This window comes from Bombyx mori, chromosome 24 (assembly GCF_030269925.1).
Source record: "Bombyx mori chromosome 24, ASM3026992v2".
In the NCBI taxonomy this organism is placed as follows: Eukaryota; Metazoa; Arthropoda; class Insecta; order Lepidoptera; family Bombycidae; genus Bombyx; species Bombyx mori.
The window spans coordinates 8,415,791-8,440,841 of NC_085130.1; the positions used below are offsets into that span (position 1 = coordinate 8,415,791).

The 25,051-nt window shown below is 39.8% G+C and overlaps 1 protein-coding gene across 4 annotated transcripts in view; it reads left to right on the forward strand.

Moving 5' to 3' along the window:
- The window catches only part of LOC101736649 (nephrin), a 257,615-nt gene that overhangs the window by 143,264 nt on the left and 89,300 nt on the right, over positions 1-25,051 (forward strand). For all 4 annotated transcript variants that reach the window (XR_005246160.2, XM_038019715.2, XM_062675693.1 and 1 more), the window contains exons 6-7: positions 12,967-13,042; positions 22,145-22,260. Coding sequence is in view for 3 of the 4 variants with exons in the window: in XM_038019715.2 (XP_037875643.1) it covers positions 12,967-13,042; positions 22,145-22,260 (192 nt within the window). In the remaining variant the exon portion in view is untranslated. The remainder of the gene's footprint in view (positions 1-12,966; positions 13,043-22,144; positions 22,261-25,051) is intronic.

The window sequence follows — 25,051 nt, forward strand, 5'->3', positions numbered from 1 at the left end:
ATTCAGATATTAATTTATGTTATATATTAATTAAATTTATCGATGTTTTTTTTTCAACCACTAACAATTCGATCGGTCACGATTTAATTACTCGTTTACAGATTTCGTTAATGCGGACAAATGTAAATTTTTGTATCGTTATTTAATTATAAAATTTCAATAATTTAATTATTATTACGGTTAATGATGCTTGGGTTGCACGGGGGCGTGGGATCTGGTGTTAGGTAAGATGGAACGAGCCACTATGGGCGCTGCCACTGAAACATTACTGGTGGTAAGACCTCTTGTGAGTCCGCACGGGTAGGTACCACCACCCTGCCTATTTCTGCCGTGAAGCAGAAGTCCGTCTGCAGTGGGGCGTTTCGGTTTGAAGGGTGGGGCAGCCGGTGTAACTATACTCAGACCTTAGAACTTATATCTCAAGGTAGATGGCAGCATTTACGCTGTAGATGTCTATAAGCTCCGGCAACCACTTAACACCAAGTGGGCCGTCAGCTAGTCGACTCATCGCAGCAATAAAAAAAACATAAGCTTATGGTGCTGTAGTCTCAAATAAGGATTTATAGATAAGTACCCTTATCACTTCCATCGACTTACCGCTACCTCGTACATAAAACTGTGTGAAAATTACAATTCCAACCGGTCACCGTCCTCGTCGAACCCGTCGCTTGCGACGAAGGGCTCGACGAGCGAACTAACCCCTAGACAGCCCACTGAGTTTCTCGCCGGATCTTCTCAGTGAGTCGCGTTTCCGATCCGGTGGTAGATTCTGCGAAGGACTGCTCTTGCTAGGGTCAGTGTTAGCAACTCTCCGGTTGAGCCCCGCGAGCTCACCTATAAACGTTAGGGTGAAGCTGAAATAGCCTCTCAAGGCTATCAGCATAGGTAGGAAAAAAAAAACAATTCCAATCAGGAAATGATTCACGCGTTGTATAACTAGTGCCATTGAAATGTGGACGTGCCAGAGAGATGATGAGGTGTCCCCATTACACACGGAGTTCTCCTTACACCCTTGAACGATATCAGATCAGGCTGTAGTCATCGCTTTTGACCACTTGAGTAATTTTCTGAGATCTATACTAATATTATTCAGCTAAAGAGTTTGTTTGTTTGAACGCGCTAATCTCAGTAGCTACTGGTCCGATTTGAAAAACTATATTTAGTGTTAGATAGCCCATTTATCGAGGAAAACTGTAGGCTATATAACATCACGCTAAGACCAATACAAGCAGAGCACCAATAAAGAATGTTTCAAAATCGGGGTTTTTTCCCTTTTGAGAGCTTCCGCTGCGTGCGCTGCGGAAACGGTTAAAGTTTCGCTAAAATAATGTATGACAGAATTGTTCCCCTTTAAAAGAGCTAAAAAAAAGTCCGCCTCAGCATAATATGTCTATATGTTTCAAGGTGGGTGGTGCATTTACTTTGTAGATGTCTATGGGCTCCAGTAACCACTTAACACAAGGTGGGCTGTGAGCTCGTCCATCCATCTAAGCAATAAAAAATATATATATATATATGTTAAGGTTGGCTCACTATAACTTTTTTTAATCTGTAAAATGTAGCGTTATGCCAAAGTAACTATTCCACGCGGACGAAGTCGCGGGCAAAAGCTAGTCATCTATAAAATCTAACCTAAGCTACAACCCTAATCATGAACTTTGTTCTTCTCTATGAGTTAAGTAAAGGTCAAATTTCATGGTCATGTTTTCGTGCGCTAAGTAATGCAAAGTAGAAGAAAACACAAACACAACTGAAGCTTTTTTAATTAATAAATTCAATTAAGCTGAGAGTCAATGGGGCGGATCAATCTGTTTGAGGAGAGGGGGGAGGGGCGGCCAATTAAAATCGTTCCGTTTGACACGACAGAAGTATTTCGTAGATACTTGAAAAAAGCTTGACTGACGCTTAGAGCTTACGAGTAATAGGGGGAAATGGGAGTACGCGCGGATAGGTGGCAGCGTTCTGCCTATTTCCACTGCGAAGCTCTCGTGCTTTACGGATTGAAGCATGGGATAGCTGTGCAACTTTGAACTCACACTTAAGGTGGTCTGCCATTCTGTTGTGATGTCCATGGACAGCGTCCGGTAACGATATAGAACGGCCCATTCGATGTTGTGCTTGATCGCCCGTACAGAAAAAAACTGGACTTCAGTATCAGGGTTTTTGTGAGATCGAGTATTGGATATTACAAGGCGTGATTAAGAATAGTGTGGTGCTTTGATTCGTTTAGTTTGGTGATAGCGAGAACTTCATTACCTTAGGAGTGGTTCGAGGTTATCCTACCAACTCGTTTATCCTGCCGCCGCGACTAACGTTAGGCAGAGTTCACACGTGGATGCGTTCACAATGTATTTTCCGGAGCTCTGTCTCATGTCTTTACTGGTGGTAGGACCTCTTGTGAATCCGCACGGGTAGGCTATTTCTGCCGTGAAGCAGTAATGCGTTTTGGTTTGAAGGGTGGGGCAGCCGTTGTAACTATACTGAGACCTTAAAACTTATTTCTCTAGGTGCAGGTAGGCAGCGGCTTGGCTCTGCTCCTGTCATTGCTGAAGTCCATGGGCGACGGTAACCACTCACCATCAGGTGGGCCGTATGCTCGTCTGCCTACAATGGCAATAAAAAAAAAAGAGTGTCGGCATTTACGTTGTAGATGTCTATGGGCTCCAGTAACCACTTAACACCAGGTGGGCTGTGAGCTCGTCCACACAACTAGGCAATAAAAATAAATAAATAAAAAGTCATCCGACTCTAAAACGTACTACCCTCATTGGTACTTCCTGAGTATTACGACGCATCTTTCTTCAGACACTGATTGAAGTTCTCAGCAGTAGCAGCTTGACTGTACCCTTGGTATTTCTGAAAGCCATAAGCGTTACTGAGCACTTACCAACACCAGGCACATAGCCTATTCCAATATTTAGAACGCCACAATTAACTTGAAAAAAAAACCTGTATTTTTAATAAGACTGCCTAATTATCAATTTTAATTTTCGTGAAATCGTTTCTGTGCTACAAAGTGTTCTTCAATGTTGGACATTGTTAATGACATGGATTATGCTTGCGATTAAATTATCATTTGTGCGTTGACTGCTGTGGGGCTTATTAAAATTCAAGTGCTTCGACCTTTCTTACGCACGAAAGCTTGGGTGTCCGTGAAAATGTATTCTGACTTATTTAAAAGCTTATTCATATATTGCAATTAGGTTAGCAAATATTTTAATATAGAATATTTGCATTACTGATGGTAGGAACTCTTGTGATTACTGGTAGTAGGACCTCTTGTGAGTCCGCGCGGGTAGGTACCACCATGCTGCCTATTTCTGCCGTGAAGCAGTAATGCGTTTCAGTTTGAATTATGGGGCAGCCGTTGTAACTATACTTGAGATCTTAGAACTTATATCTCAAGGTGGGTGGCGCATTTGCGTCGTAGATGTCAATAGGGTCCAGTAACCACTTAACACCAGGTGGGCTGTGAGCTCGTAACCCATCTAAGCAATAAAAAAAACATTTTCCGTCTATGTCTGTTACTGGACAGGAATATATTTCTTGCTTAAATAAGGAAAGGGTTCACCTAATTTTAAATAGTAATCGGAGCTTCTATAGTGACAAATTTGAGGCCGCTGTCTAAAGATGGCTTCGATGCAACAATGGTCTGTGCAGTAAAACCGATCCCAACGTCTTTAACCCATTCACAAAGCCAACCAGACTGAAGCATCCTATCATTACGTAAGTCTAAATTAAATTTCGCCTTTGTTACCCAAAAGCTCCGAAGGATAATTTTGAAAAGCTCAAAAAACGTTTGGTTATTTACAGTTATATATCGCATGCCATCTGCCTTTGGCCCGTGGCTCTGTAAAAGTCGCCTCAATAAATAGTCGGTTCGAAAACCGCAGGACCGCGTACAAATGCCTTTAATTGCACCCCAAGGAATAGCCTTAGGCGGGAATTGAATTTAAAGCAGTAATGGTTCGAAGTGAGTGTCGCTTATGGAAATATTGAAAGCGTTTAAACAAACAGCAGGATTAATAACAACAAATTTAATTATAATTTAATAATAATTATTATTATTAATACTTTATTTCACTTTCTAAAAAAACAGCATTTTGTTAGTAAGTATTACTTATTTATTTATTTACTAGCTGACCCGGCAGACTCCGTAGTGCATCAATCGATAAATAAAAGACCTAAACTTTTGTTTTAAAATAAACTTAAAAAAAATAAAAGGAATCCGTCCGACGGGGGACACATCAAAGGAAAAACAAAATTGTTTGTTTTTGTATAATTCCGAGCATTTTCATATTTATTTACCTTTTAAATCTTCTCTGGACTTCCACGAATGATTCAAGACCAAAATTAGCCAAATCGGTCCAGCCCTTCTTGGGTTTAAGCGAGACTAACGAACAGCAATTCATTTATATATATATTTATTATATTAAAAAATATGTTAATTTTTTGTACGTTATTACAAAGTTAAGTCGTACACTATACGCATATACACTACGCATATACACTATTTGCATTACTAATAAAAATCTTACGTTACGGACGCTTTTTCCCGGTTAGGGTACCCCTCCGCATCGTCCCATAAGGAACTTCGGTCCAAAAACCATAATGAAATGTCATGTTGTTAAAAAATTCTCGAAGCAATATTTAGAAGGACTTGTACCACACGCTAATGAAACGGAATCGTCAGCCACCATCCTCGGGATCTTTTATATAGGAAATATTACTTTTTTTTTTTAATAATTATTTACACACAAAAAGGTAAAAACGTATTGAAAGACTTTTTCATAACTGGTAAATCATACCTATTCATTGACGTACCAGTTCGGGGAAATCAAAATGATGAAATTCTACGCGAAGGCTATTTATTTATAGGGAAATTTCCTAATTGATTCTTTAGTGAAATTTGGTATTTGGTAGGTATTTATGTCTTTGAATGTTGACCAGTGATATTGAGCGCTAGTGGTCAACCGTCCTTCTATACTAATATTATAAAGAGGAAAGATTTGTTTGTTTGTTTGTATTGAATAGGCTCCGAAACTACTGAACCGATTTTAGAAATTCATTCGCTGTTTGGTAGCTACACTATTCCCGAGTGACATGGGCTATTATAATCTTTTTTGAAAAAAAATATAGGGATCCTTACTAAAACTCCAATAATGTAATCTAAGGTGTAAAAAATTACCTAAAATATTCTTTACATCGCGTGCCCTGCGAAACTATTGATGATAGAATAAAATAATGTACTACAACTTTGTAGAACATATTATTATTTACAAAAAGTGTCGCGACAGTATATGTCTAACTATAATAGTTATGCCACAATAAGTGTGCTTTTATTTAAAAAAATAAAACAACGTCAAATATCGTTGAAATTTTTGTTAAAGACCCGAGCGGAGCCGGAGCGTGCCGCTTGTCTTGAATAAAACTAATATTAATATATCATACTATAGCCCTATTAAGTAAGATTGGTCAATGGCAGTATAATGATTTCGCTAAATGTCACAGTGAACTTGATATCTTTGAACCTAGACTCAGGGGATTTGTCAGATGTGTGAAGGATATCCTATTTAACAATGGCTAGTTATCAATACTAGTGGTCGCCCGGTTGTCGAAATTCGACTATAATTAATTGAAATTAAAAGTTTGTACACTATTATGATTCTATTTTCAAAGACTATTCTATAAACAAATTTCGCCAAGACTACACTATAGAAAAATATTAAAAAAGACAAACAATACATAATCTATTCTCAATTTGACCACAGACGTCAAGAACAAAAGTTTGACAATAAATAAATAGTATGCATGCGTATGTGCGTCAAATACATGGTAGTGTGTGTAATGTTTTTTTTTTATTGATTTAATGTATTTTTTAGGCATAATTTAAAAAAAATATTAACATTGTGCACTCCTTCTCTATATTCTCTATAAGTGTGGGAAATTTCATACTCCTCCGTCCGCGCAATTTTCGTAAAAAGGGATACAAAGTTTTTCCTTCACGTATTAATATATAGATAATGTTTGTGTTAGTTGTATTGTTGTCTACTTATGTGGATACCGTTTTTTTGTTCTTTTGTTTTGTTTTTTTTTTCCCCCTGAATTTCGTAATTTTATTTTTATTTGCAATTTGTAATTTTGTGTTCACATAGCCAAAGCTATGTTCGCTAATATGTGCTTACTGAGTGCACATACCATTTAGATTTCAATCCAGATTAATTTTAGATACTACTTGTACGATTTAAGTAATATGAACTGTAATGATTATAATTTGTTCTGTGCATCAATAAACAAATAAAAAATAAGAATATTAGGCCATATAAGCCGCGAGCTAGACTAAAACCCTAGTTTGGCGAGGTTGACTATCTGCAAGTTCTTGGAATAGACCCGTAGGCCCGCGGTCAGCTCCCAACATTGGCAGACCGTCAAATTTTACTCCGCATGTTCTTAGCACCGACACCTCGTATGGAGTTCGACCTCCTGCCCAAAAAAAAGCTCCATAAGCTTCCAACAATTAGATTCAGCAATAAAAAAGTTGAATGCGAAATCTGTTTAAATTAGCACTTAACCAAAACATCCTTAACAAATAATAAAACCTACCTAAAATGTCTGCGAATTTCTTTAAGTGATTAAAACAGAAATTGATTTTAGCGATAAGACCGCCTATTGTACAAACGTATCTGCTTGTTGACTGTTTTCTAATGTTAATTGTGTTTTGGTGTGCAATAAAGTATACTAGAGGTCCCGCAGTAGTCGAAATTCAACTATAATTAATTGGAATTGTAAGCTTGTACACTATTACGACTGTATTTTATACTTCTATAATCACAAATTTCGCCAAGACAAAAAAATATAGAAAAAGACAAACAATATTTAATCTCAATTTGACAACAGTCAACAGCCAGACAACGTCAAGAACAAAAGTTTGACAATAAATAGTATGCATGCGTGTGTGCGTCAAATCATGGTAAGTAGTGTGTGTAATGTTTTCTTTATTGATTTGATGTATCTTTTATGCATTATTTTAAAAAAATATTAGCATTGTGCACTTCTTCTCTATATTCTCTATAAGAGTGGGAAATTTCATACTCCTCCGTCCGCGCAATTTTCGTAAAAAGGGATACAAAGTTTTTGCTTCACGTATTAATATATAGATTCTCTCTCTCTCTCTCTGTCGTTATCTCTCTCTCCCCCTCTCTCTCTCTCTCTCTCTCTCTCTCTCTCTCTCTCTCTCTCTCTCTCTCTCTCTCTCGCTATCTCTCTCTCTAACACAGCCCAACTATAATTCTCGTAGTCGAAAAACATAAAGGTGTAGTACTACATTTGCATACGTTGTAAACCGTTTTGTTCTCGTTAGCGCGTGATCACACTCTAGGGGTCGCTTTTCCAGTTAATTTTGGATATCTAGGCTCTGTCGGCTTTATACTGTCACGGGTAGGGTGTCCTTGTTTCATAATATTACGTAGACATTACGGCTAAATTTTGTTAAATATTAGATTTTTTGGTCATAGTAGTCTAAGGGGTAAGAAGGTCGCATAGGGCGATGCAACGATGGAATTCAAACTCCAAAAATCGGAAGAGTCGTTAATAATTTTCTAATGAGGCCTTTACCTCATTTTTTTTTTATTGCTTAGATGGGTGGACGAGCTCACAGCCCACCCGCTGCTAAGTGGTCACTGAAGTCCATAGACATCTACAACGTAAATGCGCCACCCACCTTGAGATATAAGTTCTAAGGTCTCAGTAAAGTTACAACGCATTGCCGCTTCATGCTAGAAATAGGCGAGGTGGTGGCACCTATCCATGCGGACTCTCAATGGGTGCTACCACCAGTAATAACACAAATTATAATTTTTCGGGTTTGATTTTTACTATACGATGCTATTCCCTTACCGTGGAAGTCAATCGTGAACATTTGTTACGTACGTATCTCATTAAAAAAAATTATCGATACGAATGCACCGGACGTCTTATCCTTTAGGCCACGACGACTTCGACGACATGTTTCAAGATGAGATGTTTACGTCTTCATGTCGCTAGGTTTTAGTAATCACACAGTGAACTGTGAACATACTTCACGGCTAATGTGTATTAACTTCAGTATACAGTGATATCTTTAATACTGCTGCTATATTATAAATGTTAAATATATTTATTTACGAAAATATATATTTTCTCAGCCTCAACTCCTTTCCAAGTAAATGGAATCGAATTTTATATTACAATTTAGGAAATTGCTGCCGCGAATATTTTAATCTTGAGAACAGAAAAAGGCAATTCGTTCACGTAAGCCAACAATAACGTAAAAAAAATGGTTTTTTAATATTTGTCTACTTCAACACCGTACATATGTAAATAGCTGTCAATTTGTTTACTCAAGCTATACGCGGAGACGCAATTTTTGTCCGATTTCTTTAAAATTTAGCGAGGATTACGAAAAGATTTAAGAGAATACTCATGGGTACAATTGACGTGTGTCAATCATTTTCCACATTCAATTATTAGTATAGTTTATGGCATTTAAGCTAACGGTTAAGTTTGGAAACCACGATCTGTATTCCAATTAATATTTAGCAATAAACTCGGCGACGCGTGGCCCGAATTCAAAAGTTAAATATAAAAAAAATCCCGCAAAAGTTTTTACGTGGTCGCCCTACACTGACGTCATAACTTCATAATGAGACCTCGGGCAGGAGACCGGCGTGAATTTGTCGAAAATACACGATTGTGCTCGAAAAGGGGGAGAGCAGGGGAAAACAGTTACGTGTTAAATTGCGTAAAATTTTCCATTTTAGCCACCATCAAATACGGTTTTAATTACATTTCCGATTTACCATCCATCACTTGGTGTTTTAAAATTATAAAACCGCTTATAATATTCCGTACGACGGTTGCGAGTAGCGGGCTTTGTCTACGATACAGAATATAAGTACATTTTAGTTAATAGTTCAAGATCCCCATAGACACAGCCCACTGAGTTTCTCGCCGGATCTTCTCAGTGGGTCGCGTTTCCGATCCGGTGGTAGATTCTGCGAAGCACTACTTTTGCCAGGGTCAGTGTTAGCATCACTCCGGTCTGAGCCCCGTGAGCTCACCTACTAGTTAAGGTTACGCTGAAATAGCCTCTCAAGGCTATCAGATTAGGTAAGTAAAAAAAAAAAGTTCAAGATCCCGCGGTAGGCCCTAGAAACGCAGTTTGGATGTGGTAAAGACAGATATGGAGGACAATAACCTCACCCAAAGGAGTATAAGCAGGAAAGCAGACACAGGCACTAGACTGGGAAGACGCTAGGATGAAGAAAAGAAGATGCTGAAAAGACCGTCATGACCGTATGATACTGGCCACATGCGATACCTAAGCCGCAGTGTAAAATCTATTCTTCCTCGTGTACTGGAGAAATCGTCACAACGACCGTTCTCCTGTGAGGTTTATTTTTATTGCTTAGGCTGGTGGACGCGCTCACGGCCCACCTGGTGTTAAGTGGTTACCGGAGCATAGACATCTACAGCGTAAATGCCACTACCTACCTAGAGATATGAGTTCTAAGGTCTCCATTTTTACAATACAACGGCTGCCCCACCCTTCAAACCGAAACGCATTACTGCTTTTTTTTTTTTTTTTTTTTTTTTTTTTTTTTTTTTTTTTTTTTTTTTTTTTTTTTTTTTTTTTTTTTTTTTTTTTTTTTTTTGGTCAGGAGGAAATCGCGGGACTTCCGCCCTCCCCTGGGGATGGAAGGCGGGGCATGTCGGAGTCGAACTGACTAAAACCTCTGTCGCTCAACAACCCGCGTCCGAACCTCGCATGGGACAGAACCCATGCAAAGGCAAAGGGGGGAAAGTGAAGCGTCGGCAGGCTATCCGGAGCCCGCCTAGATGGCGCCGGTTAGAATGGTCTATCCTACGGAATACCCCGCTGGGTCAGAACCAGCGTGGGTCGAGGATAGCCGGCCTTCCATCACCCGGATGCTCTTGCGTAAAACGCGTGCAGAGCAGCTTGCACGTCGTCTTCTTAGGCCCCCTTCGCCTGTCCCCAGACCGACATATGAAGGGGACCCGAAACACTTAGAGGGCCAGGGCTTGGGCGAGATCCGCCTCCCTGGCCCCCGCTCGACGGCGGCGGGCTTGCGTGTCTCTCACGCGCCCCGCCGCCTCCTTCTGCGAGATGGTGCACTCGCAGAAGTCGAGCATCGCCTTCCACGACTCGTCGTCGCCGAGCATCGATGCCACAACACTCGGCAACGACAAGTCGTTTCCTATTTTTGCGACGAGGACACGGCGCCACCCCTCCCATGCGGGGCAGGCGACGAGCGTGTGCTCCGCCGTGTCCAAGCCGCAACCACAATGGTGGCACTCTGCCGTCGGCTCGGCTCCGATCCGGTGCAGGAACTCACCGAAGCAACCATGCCCAGTGAGCACCTGCGTGAGCCGGAAAGTGAGGCGTCCTCTGTCACGATTCACCCAATTCACAAGAACCGGGCGAATCGCCTCGACGGTCCTACGACCAGCCGAAGGATCGGCCAGCCGTCTGGACCATGCCTCCAGCACGGACCGCCGAGATTGGGCCCTCCGCGCTCTGACCACACTGGGGCTGGGACGTGCCACGCCCCGGATACGAAGGTCAGCCCGCCACTGATAGTCAGCAGCAAGCGCCTCCGCCTCCAGGACCCAAGGCGGCGTCCCAGCCAGTACACACGCCGCCTCGAAAGAGATGGTGCGATAACCACGGATGACCCTGACCGCGATGGTGCGTTGCGGCCGTTGCAGCAGCTTCGCTACCCCCACGGCCAGGGACTGGCCCCACACGGGCGCCCCGTATAGGGCCATTGATCGCACCACCCCTGTATAGAGACGGCGCGTCACCTGGTCAGGCCCCCCGACATTGGGAAGGAGCCGGCTTAACGCGCCGGCCACCCCCAACAAACGAGGGACCAGATTCTGAAAGTGAGCACGGAAGGTCCAACGACTGTCCAGAATGAGGCCGAGGTACTTCAACTGCACCCCGACCCCGATACGGACGCCTCCAACCACGATATGGGCATCGACAGGTGGCACTCTCCGGGGCCTGTGGAACCACATGGCCTCGGATTTACTGAGCGCCACGTCGAGGCCCAATCTCCTGATTTTGCCGACGACATGCGCCACCCCAGCCGTAGCAAGACGGGCAGACTCAGCGCGGCGGTGGTACCTACCCTACGGTGGTGCTCATCGAGCCCGGTGTTTACCTCACATAGATGCAATAATCTGGTGATTGCAATCCTTCCCACAGAGACGGGACACGTGTTGATTGGTTACAGAGAAGGGACCAAATTAAGAACCAAGGTATCCAACAAAATTTGTTCTATACATCAACAACACCGCATATAATAGGCGATGCCTAATATATTCGGTGTTGCCGCATTTCCGTAATGTCTAATTTAATACGTACGACTTCCACGAAGGCACAATAACGTCGTATTTGTGTGGGAGGCCGTATTGTAAGGGACAAACGGGTTGATTCTCTTCCTGTCTGAGATTAGCACATCCATTATTACACATAACAATTGAGAAATTCGACCAATTTTTTTACTAAGCTAGACGGGCGTACAACCCATCTGACGTTAAGTCGCTGTTGGAGTCACCGGACATCACGTCGTGTGCATGATATGAATCATATAAGGTCCTATTCTCAATGAATTTACCCCTATTTCAAAGTTTTATTTTATTTTTATTGCATAGACTTGTGGACGAGCTCACAGCCCACCTGGTGGAGTGGTTATCGGAGCCCATAGACATCTACAACACAAATGCCTCCACCCACCTTGAGATATGAGTTCTAAGGTCTCAGTATAGTTACAACGGCGACTCCACACTTCAAACCGAAGGGCATGGCTGCTTCACGGCAGAAATAGGTAGGGTGGTGATACCTACCCGCGCTGACTCACCAGACGTCCTACCACCAGTAAAAACTATAGAAATTATAAAAAATTACAATGTTTTTCTGACCTAATCGTTGGTATTATAATTGTATCGCGGGTATACTCCCAACTAGGGTCATCCGTGGTTATCGCACCATCTCCTTTGAGGCGGCGTGTGTACTGGCTGGGACGCCGCCTTGGGTTCTGGAAGCGGAGGCGCTCGCCGCTGACTATCAGTGGCGGATTGACCTTCGTGCCCGGGGCGTGGCGCGTCCCAGCCCCAGTGTAGTCAGAGCGCGGAGGGCCCAATCTCGGCGGTCCGTGCTGGAGTCATGGTCCAGACGGCTGCCTGATCCTTCGGCTGGTCGTAGGACCGTCGATTTTTAGGTGGCTTGGGATAAAGTATTTACTTTATTTTTTTATTAGAAATGCGTTAATGAATTTCTCACAAAATATATCACATTTTGGAGGCTAAGCGACAAAAGGAAGATCTTTCACGGAGCAACCGAAATTACTAAGTACTCGTGGACCCCTGGTAGTCGTAATTCGACTATAATTGAAATTATAAGTTTGAACATTATTATGATTCTATTGTCAAAGACTAATATACTTCTATAATCACAGATTTCGCCAAGTCTACATTTTAGAAAATATTAATAAAGGCAAACAATATTGAATCTATTCTCAATTTGGCCAGAGCCCATAAGTATTAAGAAAAATTTGACACTAAACAAAATTAAATAGTATGCATGCGTGTATGTGTCAAATACACGGTAGTGTGTGTAATGTTTTTTTTATTAATTTCATGTATTTTTTATGCATAATTAAAAAAAATATTAACGTTCTGTACTCCTTCTCTATAAGTGTGCAAAATTTCATACTCCTCCGTCCGCGCAATTTTCGTAAAAAGGAGTACAAGGTTTCTGCTTCACGTATTACTATATAGATACCGACGGCAAATATGTATCTTGAAAAGCGCGATTCAAACATCTGCTGTTAAACATCTTTTGTACCGTGATAGCTCTACACTTTTTTTGCGTTCTATATTTGCTATCTCTTTTTGTTTCAGTTTCAAAGGAAGAGATAAAAGACGTCGAAAACCAGGACGGGAATCCGAAATCGACGCGTTTCACTACAAAGTCGCGGTGAGTTTCATTTATTTATTGTTCGTGTGAACGCGCTTTGTCCTGCCAGACACATGCAGGACGATGGTTCCCACCCATAAGGGTTCGCACGTGCTCAACCATCACAAATATATTCACCAAGATTATTGATTGATTTATTGATTCGTTTATTTATTTAGGAAAGCAACAGTACAAAACAAATACATATAATATAGTAAAAATAGGTAAACAAAAACCAAAGAAGTTTCCACCATCGAAATCACTTAGGAGTACTAACTGAATAGAGAAAAAAGAAATTCATAATTAATTTTATAAGTTAGCAAAAAAAAGCAATACGCGTATACATGAGTATAATACATCCACCTCTATTTTATTTGTAAACTTAAATATTATGCATATTTTTTAAAACTTGATAATACGCATCGAACCTAACTCTTCATAAAAATATTCCAAAATTGCATTTCTACTTATATAGGCTACCCTACACGATCTACGGACAAAAGAGTTATTAGAATGAGTTAGAACCATATCTTTTTTCCCCCCTACCTAAGCTGATAGCCTTGAGAGGCTATTTCAGCGTAACCTTAACTACTAGGTGAGCCCACGGGGCTCAAACCTGACATTGCTAACACGAACCCTAGCAAGAGCCGTGCTTCGCAGAATCTACCACCGGATCGGAAACGCGACCCACTGAGAAGATCCGGCGAGAAACTCAGTGGGCTGTGTCTGTGGGTTAATTTACCATTCAGTCCACAGGATCGGGTATGAGCCATATCAAGATCTACGAATAACTATTCGAATCTGGTCAATACACTCAATTCTAAAGCAACGGTTCCTAGTCTCAGTTGAAAACGAACTAATTCGTGTTATGACAATATCCGCCGCGCGTTGACGAGGGTAGCGCCATGGGTATCCTCTTTAAACAAATATTTAAGCAACTATGTAAGCTCTACCCGTGTTATGTTATTAGAATATCCCTTTCACTTCTGACATTTAATGGCGGTGTAGCATTTTGAGCTCCACGATTCGAAGTATATAAAAATGAAACGAATTATTGTCTTTACAAATTCACGATAACCACTCACAATCAGGTGGGCCGTATGCTCCCCTTGTGAGTCCAAACGGGTAGGCGCCATCACTATGCCTATTTCTGTCATGCGTTTTGGTTTGAAGGGTGGGGCAGCTGTTGTAACTTGAGACCTTAGAACTTATGTCTCAAGGTGGATGGCATATTTACGTTGTAGATGTCTATGGGCTCTAGTTACCATTTAACACCAGAGCCGTGAGCTTGCCCACCCACCTTAGCAATAAAATATAAATAAGTAAATGCTCGCCTGCTTTTAAGAGCGATAAAAAAATTATAACATTAATATTTTGCTTGACTAAGAGACTACTAAGGTACTCTTCATTATCAATGTTATCCGTCGAAAAATGTGTTCGAAGGACCATCTTGATTGAGAGATCTCGATTTAATTTCTACTAGTGCTCTCGAATATCCATAAATCTCAAACCTCATTTATTTATTTATTTTTTGTTGCTAGGATGGGTGGACGAGCTCACAGCCCACCTGGTGTTAAGTGGTTACTGGAGCCCATAGATATCTACAACGTAAATGCGCCACCCACCTTGATATTTAAGTTCTAAGATCTCAGTGTACAACGGCTGCCCCACCCTTCAGACCGAAACGCATTGCTGCTTCATGGCAGAAATTGGTAGGGCGGTGGTACCTACCCGCGCGGACTCACAGGAGGTCCTACCACCAGTAAAAAATCATATAGGCGGGCTTTCAATATATTCCTTCTCTAACCTTCTCTAATACAACACACATCACACATTATGTCACTTTTCGAACCACGTTCGCGTAAAAGCAATTTTCACATATCAAAAGCCTCGAAAGCCCGCCCAATAAAATAATTCCGAAAACTCGGTTTTTTTTTTTTTTTAATATACAAATCGCGCACGAGCTTCCCGGCCAGAAGTTCATGTATTTTCATAATTTTCTTTTCAACTAAAACGTGTCCCGACCAACGTACGGAATTACTTTTCGGGGGGGACGCGTGTCGACAGTGCCGGTCGCGGAGTTAAGTTTAATGGATGTGACAAACAAACATGCCCACTGAGTTTCTCGCCGGATCTTCTCAGTGGGTCGCGTTTCCGATCCGGTCGTAGATTCTGCGAAGCACTGCTCTTGTTAAGGACAGGCTAGCAACACTTCGGTTTGAGCCCCGTGAGCTCACCTTCACACGTTAGGGCGAAACTGAAATAAGATCTCAAGGCTATCAGCATACGCAGGAAAAAAAAAGTGAGCGACACAGAAAAATTTCGGTTTTAATATAACACTACTAAAAACCCAGACATTACATTACATACAGTATTGGTGATTATTGATCCTCCTGTCCTCCCTGAGTCGCATTCATCATATCTGAGGATCGTGACCATATCCTCCCATTGTCCTTCTTCGGATGATGTTTCGTCATCTTTCTCTGTTCTTGGCGATGTGCATGGCATCTTAGACTGTGGTATCCAGAATGGTGCGGATTTGGTCGGATTGGTGCATTGGATTGCGGGTACGAGATCTTGTGCCTGCAATCTTGCCATTTATTATCAATTTTTAATTTTTTTCACTGCTCTTTACAAATAAAATTAAATTATGATTTAAAAAAACTAACAAAATACGCTTTTCATAGAAAATTCAATAAAAAAATAGAATATAAATTTTAATAAATTTGAATTAAAAATAGTGTAAGAAAAAATGATTCTATTGTAAAAAAAAGCGTCGGGTGCTTTTCAAGATATTATCAAAATAACCCTTCTACTCATATCTGTTCATAAAATATTTATAACTACTGATACCATGCAACCCACGCTTTTTTTTTTACAATAAAATCATTTTTTCTTACACTAATTTTAATTTTAATTTATTAAAATTTATTTTCAAATTTTTCTATAAAAGTGTATTACTAATAACTGGGAACAACTTCGGCACGGTCATCTGGCATGGTCATCCAATTTAGGATTCCCTTTTTTATGGGTATCATAGACTGATAAACATTCTTATATATGTTTAAATACATACATATACAGATAATAAACATCCAGACAAACAGCATGAACCTGTTCATCACGCAATGGTTGGCCGATTTAGGAATCGAGCCCTTGACCCTCGGTCAAAGACCAGGGGCGCTAATCCTATCTATGAATCCATCAAATGTTTACTTTGAATAATTATACATTATTATATACTAGCTGACCCGGCAAACGTTGTTTTGCCATATACATAAGATTTCTAGGGAATTTTTAGTGTAGAAAAAAAAAAAGTTATTGTAAGTGTGTAAGGATGTTTTAAATGAGTGAAAGAGACATTTAGCGCTGTGAACGATGAGATAATTTAAAAATAACAAAACCTCCTTCAACCACATAATGCCTCATTATAACAAAAAAATAATCAAAAAAAAATAAAATAAAGATGTTAGTGTGGTGGACAACCCTTATCACTTAGGGGTATGAAAAATAAATAGTAGCCGATTCTCAGACCTACTGAACATGCATATAAAATTTCATAAAAATCGGTCAAACCGTTTCAGAGGAGTATGGTAACTAACGTTGTGACACGAGAATTGTATCTATAACATATGTATGTATAAGATATTTTTTAAACGATAAGCATTTTTTCCTGCCAAATATTGGTCATGGTTGCCGCTGCTGCTTTGACTAGCTTGTGACGCACTCTGAAACTATTCAAGCCATTGAATAATAGAATTACCTTTAATTTCTTTTAAGGCGAAACGGTGAAGCCAAGCCATTAAATCCTCATAGATATTTCAGTTAGTATATTTAAATATATTCGCTGTTTTTTTTCCTACCTAAGCTGATAGCCTTGAGAGGCTATGTCAGCGTAACCTTAACTAGTAGGTGAGCTCACGGGACTCAAACCTGACGACGTTGCTAACACGAACCCTAGCAAGAGCCGTGCTTTCCAGAATCTACCACCGGATCGGAAACGCGACCCACTGAGAAGATCCGGCGAGAAACTCAGTGGGCTGTGTCTGTGGGTTAATTTACTCGTCGAGCCCTTCGTCGTAAGCGACGGGTTCGACGAGAACGATGACCGGGATATTCGCCTGATATGAAACATCTTCTCCGATACAACCATCAGTGATCAGTAGCCAAGAGTTCGCATCACCTCAGCTTGTATTAGATTAGGATCTGTCAACGCTATGTTTTTTTTAACAATAAAAATATAATATGTCGCAAGGCTTTAGAAAAACGTCCAGAATAAAATTTATGTATACTAGTAATGTAGTTCCATTTAAAATCTAGCATTTTGGCATATCTATTCAAAAGAACTCTGTGTATTTCACGTCAAAGAGACCTGAAACTTCTGGGACCGTTTCAAAGCTAACTCGAAATGTACGTGCAATTATTTAGAAGTGAATAATGTTTCTAAGCTCATTTATTTGTAGTGTCGTAGTTTCGCGGAAAAGCTCATGGCTCGTTCAGGTTTAAAGGTTCACAATACGGAATTTTCAAAGCTGAAAACCAGACTTGGAGTTTTGTTTTAACTAGTGGAGTTGTGAGTTCGATTTCCACATCGGGCAAATATTTGTGTGATGAACAGATTTGTTTGCTCATTGTCTGTGTGTTTATTATCTACATATGTATATACCACCTGTAGGTGCCACCACCCCGCCTATTTCTGCCGTGAAGCAGCAATGCGTTTCGGTTTGAAGGGTGGGGCAGCCGTTGTAACTATACTGAGACCTTAGAACTAACATCTCAAAGTGGGTGGCGGCATTTACGTCGTAGATGTCTATAGGCTCCGGTAACCACTTAACACTAGGTGGACTTTGAGCTCGTCCACTCATCTAAGCAATAAATATATATATTTAAACATATATAGGTTTGTTTATCAATCTCTGGTACCCTTAACAAAGGGAACCCTAATTTGTAGCCGGATGTCTGTGCATGATTTGTATGAACAAATCTGGGAAGTTAGTCTCAGTTTATAGTTATTTAGTATATAAATGGTATGAGTTGAAACGCTTATGTATTTTCTCTTTTAATTTTCTTGTCACGTCACCCAAATTTGAGCTATTTAAAATTTACTAGTGGTCCCCTGGTAGTCGAAATTCGACTATAACTAATGGAAATTATAAGTTTGTACACTATTATGATTCTATTGTCAAGGACTATTATACTTCTTTAATCACAGATTTCGTCAAGACTACACAGACAAATTAAAGAGAAAACAGTATAATAATTAATAATAATTAATTAATTAATTAATAATTAATTATAATAATTAATCTATTCTCAATTTGACAGACTATAAACTGACAGACTGCAAAGAAAAGTTTGAGAATAAACAAATAGTATGCATGCGTGTGTGTGTCAAATACATGGTAGTGTGTGTAATGTTTTCTTTATTGATTTAATGTATCTTTTATGCATTATTTTAAAAAAATATTAGCATTGTGCACTTCTTTTCTATATTCTCTATAAGTGTGGAAAATTTCACACTCCTCCGTCCGCGCAATTTTCGTAAAAAGTTCGAATCCTGCAGGCGGGTACCAATTTTTCTAATGAAATACGTACTTAACAAATGTTCACGATTGACTTCCACGTTGAAGGAATATAATAAAAATCAAGCCCGCAAAACTATAATTTGCGTAATTACTGGTGGTAGGACCACTTGTGAGTCCGCGCGGGTAGGTACCACCATCCCGCCTTTTTCTGCCGTGAAGCAGTAATTGCGTTTCGGTTTGAAGGGTGAAGCAGCCGTTGTAACTATACTGAGACCTTAGAACTTATATCTCAAGGTGGATGGCGCGTTTACGTTGTAGATGTCTATGGGCTCCAGTAACCACTTAACACCAGGTGAGCTGTGAGCTCGTCCAGCTATTTAAGCAATAAAAATAATAATAATAATAAATTTGTATAATATTGTGTCACTTCTGATTTCAAAGCTTTAAGCGTCCTGTCTCGAATGATCCCTGTCAACACTTCAGTTCTGCATGACTGTGTTAATGCCATATCTGAAGGACGAAGGCAATTTATGCCAACAAAAAAAAATCAGTACGTTTTGAATAAATGTAATTTGAAAAGTCCTTATTTCGGTGCCACCGTTCGAAAGCCCGGTAAATCCGGTTAAATCCGGTTAGATCTGCAATAATTCGGTTTTTACAACCGGTTCTTACTGCGTATCCGGTTTAACGTGACTTCGCGAAGGCTTTTTTTTTTCTATTTTCACTTTTCGAAGTACTTTTTTTTATAATGCTCAAATGTATTACGCGAGGGTTGTAAAATAAAGTTTTAGGCTTATAGGTTTTTTAGAGAGAGGGAGATGGATAGATAGATGGTATCGCTTAGCACTGTTTACAATCTACTGGGGCGCATTTCTGTACTTACCAATTGCTGGCCCTATTATCTTATATACCTTTAAACGAGCAATTCTTGTATATTAATATATATTATATATAATCTGAATCTCGGAAACGGCTCCAACGATTTTCATAAAATATAGTATACAGGGGAATTCGGGGGCGGTAAATCGATCTAGCTACGATTTATTTTCAGAAAATGTTGTTTTATTCGTGTTTTCAATAATCAACTCTTCCCGACATCTATTGGCGAATAATAACACTATTTTTCTTAATTGAGGGCAACTAACCGCTTTAAAGACACAACAAGATGGCGTTATCAAAAAAAATCATCTAGTTAATTAACAATAGCAGGTTAATACCCATCGTTTTCTACAACAAAGCAGTCATGTGTTCCGGTTTGAAAAGTAACCCAAACTTTATAAGATACAACTTTAGATCGACTTCCGTAGCCACATACCCGTTGTGGTGAACAAGTGATCACTTAATACTAGGCGTTCTCTGAGATTGTCTGTCCACAGTGGTTTAAAGTAGCTAGCACAGAGGAGTTAGCGAAGTCTTGTGTGTAAGTAACAGTAATGTATCGCGTGGTAATATTTAGAAGAGAAATATATCCAAATGTCGCCAAAACACTAAAATTCATAAAGAGCTTTTCAATTCGATTTCATAATTGTACAAAGCTAAAAAAAACGTTAAAGCTCACTTTCAAGTTAATTAAAGCGATTCTCAACAATGTTACAGCATCCGCACTGCAGACATAATAAATTAATTTGTTAACTCTGCTTAACATGACACTTACAGCAAGACGTCTCGTAAACTTGATAATTAAGTATAGTAGGCCCATAACCTTTATGCCACGGCAGTTTATAACCTAATTTCGTATTATGGAGGTAGGCATGAATTTGCCTTTTGAGGTTGGAATTGAGAAGGGCCTTCATTCTGGCTGACGGTGATGTGAATGAATCGGATCTTGGATGATAATGAGGTCCATTGATATATTTTATCTCATAAAGAGCTGGGGGTTTGAGGGCTGGGAACGTTTCAAGATTTTATTAATCTGAAAATCAATTGTATGAAGTGTGTTTTTTAAGTGACTAGCTGTACCCGTCTGCTTCGCTGGGCATTTAAAATTAACATTATTATATCTCACCCCCACAAAGATTCTCATAATTAACGCCCCCGCAACTGGTATAGGGAGTCCAACACTCATATAAACATTAGCCTATCTATTAAGTACACGTATTTTCTACATGGATACCAAGTTTCAAGTCAATCGGATGCATTGTTCAGTAGTTATAACGGAACATCCGTAAAAACCACTGCAGATTTATATATTAGTACTAGCTGACCCGGCAAACGTTGTTTTGCCATATATGCGCCATCTATTGATTACTTACTCAACCCAGTCGAAAGGTATCGACATCTGTTAGAATCATTTGGAGTTAACAGATAATTGTGACTGTCAAATAATAACAGACAAATAATTAGCAATAAATTAAAATTGCGACTATAATTTGAGATTTAAACTATCCTATCTCTCAAGTTGGATCGAACTGCACATGGTGTGCGAATTTTATTATAATCGGTTAAGTGGTTTAGGAGTCCATTGAGGACAAACATTGTGACACGAGATTTATATATATTAAGATAAATACGATGGCTAGGTAATGTCATCAGCACGGATGGGTACAAACATCCGCTCTGCTTTCACCACAAAGCAATCATACTTTAGAGCAGGCCTTAGATCTTATAACCTAATCTGTTTCGCGCCGGATCTTCTCAGTGAATCGCTATTTCAATCCAGTGGTAAACTTAACAAAGCACTACTCTTTCTGAGGCAGTTGTTAGCAAATCCATCCAGGCTGAGCCCCACGAGAGAAAATAAAAGCTGATTATACCGTGAAGATATTCAAAGGTCAAACGTTTTAGCACAGCCTTTTCGACTCATATTTTATGCATCAAGATAAGCAGTGGCATTGGGATGTCCACAAGTTCTTGTTTGCAGTTAACAACAGATGTACTCTAAGTTCATATACATAAGTTGATTAAAAATTCTAGTGCCAGTATATAAGTATCTATCTATGTATTTGGGAAACAAACAGTACAATACAAATATATTATATTAATTAAAAAAATATCTAAAACAATAACCAAATATATTTCCACAATCAAAATGCAGGCTATTTACTGAACTTCATGGATATACGCATTTTGAAGACTCATAAGTCTATCGGAGTCAGTATCGAGTCCTTAGAATGCTTTTGCTGGTAGAGGAACACTTTGTTAGCTTTCAGGTTTGAAGGGAGAGACAGGCATTGTACTATACAGTTGAAACATAAACCTCAAGTCTTAAGACGGGTGGTGGCATTAATTTTTTTTTATTTTTTTTACTGCTTAGATGTGGACGGGGTCACAGCCCACCTGGTGTTAAGTGGTTACTGGAGCCCATGGACGTCTACAACGTAAATGTGCCACACACCTTGAGATATAAGCTCTAAGGTCTCACTATAGCTACAACGGCTGCCCTACGCTTCAAACCGAAACGCATTACTGCTTCACGGCGGAAATAGGCGGGGCGGTGGTACCTACCCGTGCGGACTCACAAGAGGTCCTACCACCAGTAAAATTCATGTCGGAATATGGCCTTCAGTAACCACTAAAAAGCAGTTAAGACCAGTAACCACTTAAGACCGTCAGCTCTTTCAATCGGGCGTGTAGTGTTAAAAAAACTTCATTCTTGCAGGGTCCACTTCAAAGCGACAGCTGATGATGACTACGCTGACTTCACGTGCGAGGCCAGACATGAAGCTCTCCCGAGGGACACCCCAATGAGGAGTACTGTGCAACTCAGCGTGCTATGTAAGTTGACTGTCATATTAATTCACTTCTTTATGTATATACTAGCGACCCGCCCTCGCTTCGCTTCGGAAACTGTAATTTATTATTGATTTCTCCACTATTTAATGGATGTTATTAAACATATAAACCTTCCTCTTCAATCATTCTATCTATTAAAAAAAACCGCATCAAAATCCGTTGCGTAGTTTTAAATATTTAAGCATACTATGTACAGAGAAAGCGACTTTGTTTTATACTATGTAGTGATAGTCTAAGTAAGGTTTTTCATATTCAAATTTAGGAAGTTTCGAGAAGGATTCGGTGATGGAAATAAGACTAATATGGCAGTGGTGGATTTACACTAGGGGCAGTCGGGGCAAATGCACAGGGCGGCAAATTTTTTAGGGCCGCAAATTTTTTTAAGTAAAAATGTTTTTTTTAGACTTATCAAGATTGCTCAATAAACTTAATTCTAATAATTAATAATTTTCTTTTTAATTTATAATTCAAGAAATTCAATTCATCCATTATTTGTGAATTATAATTTTGGCACTTTTGGTAAAAATTTATAATCATAATGGCTTAATCAATTTATTTCCTTAGAGATTTAAAATAATAATCGATTTTGCTATTTTCTGTAATTAATGAAATTTAATTAGTTTTTTTTTGTGTAATATAATTACGAGTGACTTAGTCAAAATTTATAATTGTTAGAAAAAAAACAAACATTGTTTATGTTTTTGGAATATATGACATAATAATATGATAAAGTTACCGCAATAAATTAGTTATTTTAGTTTTGAAAAATAAAATAAATATATAAACTATAAGTTTAGGTAAAATTCCAGTATTGGGGAGGATTTTTTTCCGGTGCCCAGGAGCGGCATTAAGTTTAAATCCGGCGCTGTTAATATGGCTCGTTTCCAGTGGTGGTAATCGGTAACCACTTACAGGTTTGCTTTTTTCCACTATTACTATTGACCCAACGTCAATGACCGCACCTGGCCTGCCGGTGTCCAACACATTTACGTGACCATCAGCAGTCTGTTGGTTAGGTCCTCCTCTTAGGAAGTCTACGCAGGATGCGTCTTCCTGTGTGCGGTGGCCACTCGAGCGCTTATTTACTGGCCATCTGTCCTTCGAGCAATGTGCTCTGACTAGTGACACTTCAAACGTTTTTTTTCTTTCTTTTTCTTAGATGGGTGGACGAGCTCACAGCCCACCTGGTGTTAAGTAGTTACTAGAGCCCATAGATATCTACAACGTAAATGTGCCACCCACCTTGAGATATAAGCTTTTAGATCTGAGTATAGTTACAAAGAAATAGGCGGGGTGGTGTTACCTACCCGTGCGGACTCACAAGAGGTCCTACCACCTACGAAGTTAGTTTCTCTTCTAAATAACATCAATCATTACAGCTTTTTTGAATAATTATATTAAAGCCTCTAAAATAAATATTATTCATCAATCTTAATGCATAATTCTCGCATATTTGGAAAGCGTTTTAAGTAAATCTTTACTCAGTAGATGACATATGCGTTTTCATAGATCTTATTTAGTTTTGGTACCGATTTTTACTGCCTTAGTCAATCGTGAATATCGTCAAAGAAATTGAGGCACGGCTTGTGTTACTGCTGATTTGTGAAATTAAGACGCACCTTTTATTAGTGGCAAAAAAATACTACTTGGAACCGCTGGATTCATTCACAGAGCGTTTCCAAAGATCTTTTTTGCCACATACCATCCTGCTCTGAAATGAACTGCCCTCCACTGGGTTTCCTGAGCGCCTTCCATGTCTTTTCCTTAAACAAGATTTCTGGAGAGTTTTAGTATTCTCCATAGACGCATTGGTTATGCCCCTGCCAATGCTAATGCTTATGACCGACGGCATACTCCTCTTCCCTGACTCGCATTCCTCATGTCTAAGGGTTGTGACCATCTCCTCCAATTATGCTTCTCGGGGTGATGTTTTGCCATCTTTCTCTCTCTGTTCTCGGCAGTGTGTATGGCATCTTAGACGGTGGTATCCACAATGGTGCGGATTTGATCGGATCAGCGCATTGGATTGCGGCCACGAGATCTTTTGCCTGCAATCTTTCCGGTTACTTACTGGTTTAACACCTTACAGTTTACTGGTGTTAGGTCCTCTTGTGAGTCCACAGGAGTAGGTACCTCCACCCTGCCTATTTCTGCCGTGAAGCATTATTGCGTTTCGATTTGAAGGGTGGGCCAGCCGTTGTAACTCTACTGAGACCTTAGAATTCATATCTCAACGTTGGTAGCGGCATTTAGGTTGTAGATGTCTATGGGCTCTAGAAACCACTTAAGTCCAGGTGGGCTATAAGCTCATCCAGGTTGGCTATAAGCTCGTCCACGCATCTATGCAATCAAAAAATAAAAAAACTACCTTAATTTTTTCCACATCGTTAACCTATCTAAGCATTTAAAAAAAAGCCATTATTGAAGGACAAAACAGGAAAAATATAAAAAGACGTCTCCCACATCGAAGATATTTTCAGAACGACATCATCAAATTAGGCCGTGCTCCCTCCCGTGCAGCGCATTGTTCACTAATAACCCAATTTGGCAGCTCGCAGGGAACGTACCACACACGCACAAGAAATGAAAGTGCAAAGTATTTGCTAAAAATCCACCGCAACACCGCGGGAGGCGAAATCCTTTTGTATTATCAAGTAATCGTTTTTAATTCACTTACAACCCGCAAAGCTATAATTTGCGTAAACACTGGTGGTAGGACCTCTTGTGGATCCGCGCGGGTGGGTACCACCAACCTGCCAATTTCTGCCGTGAA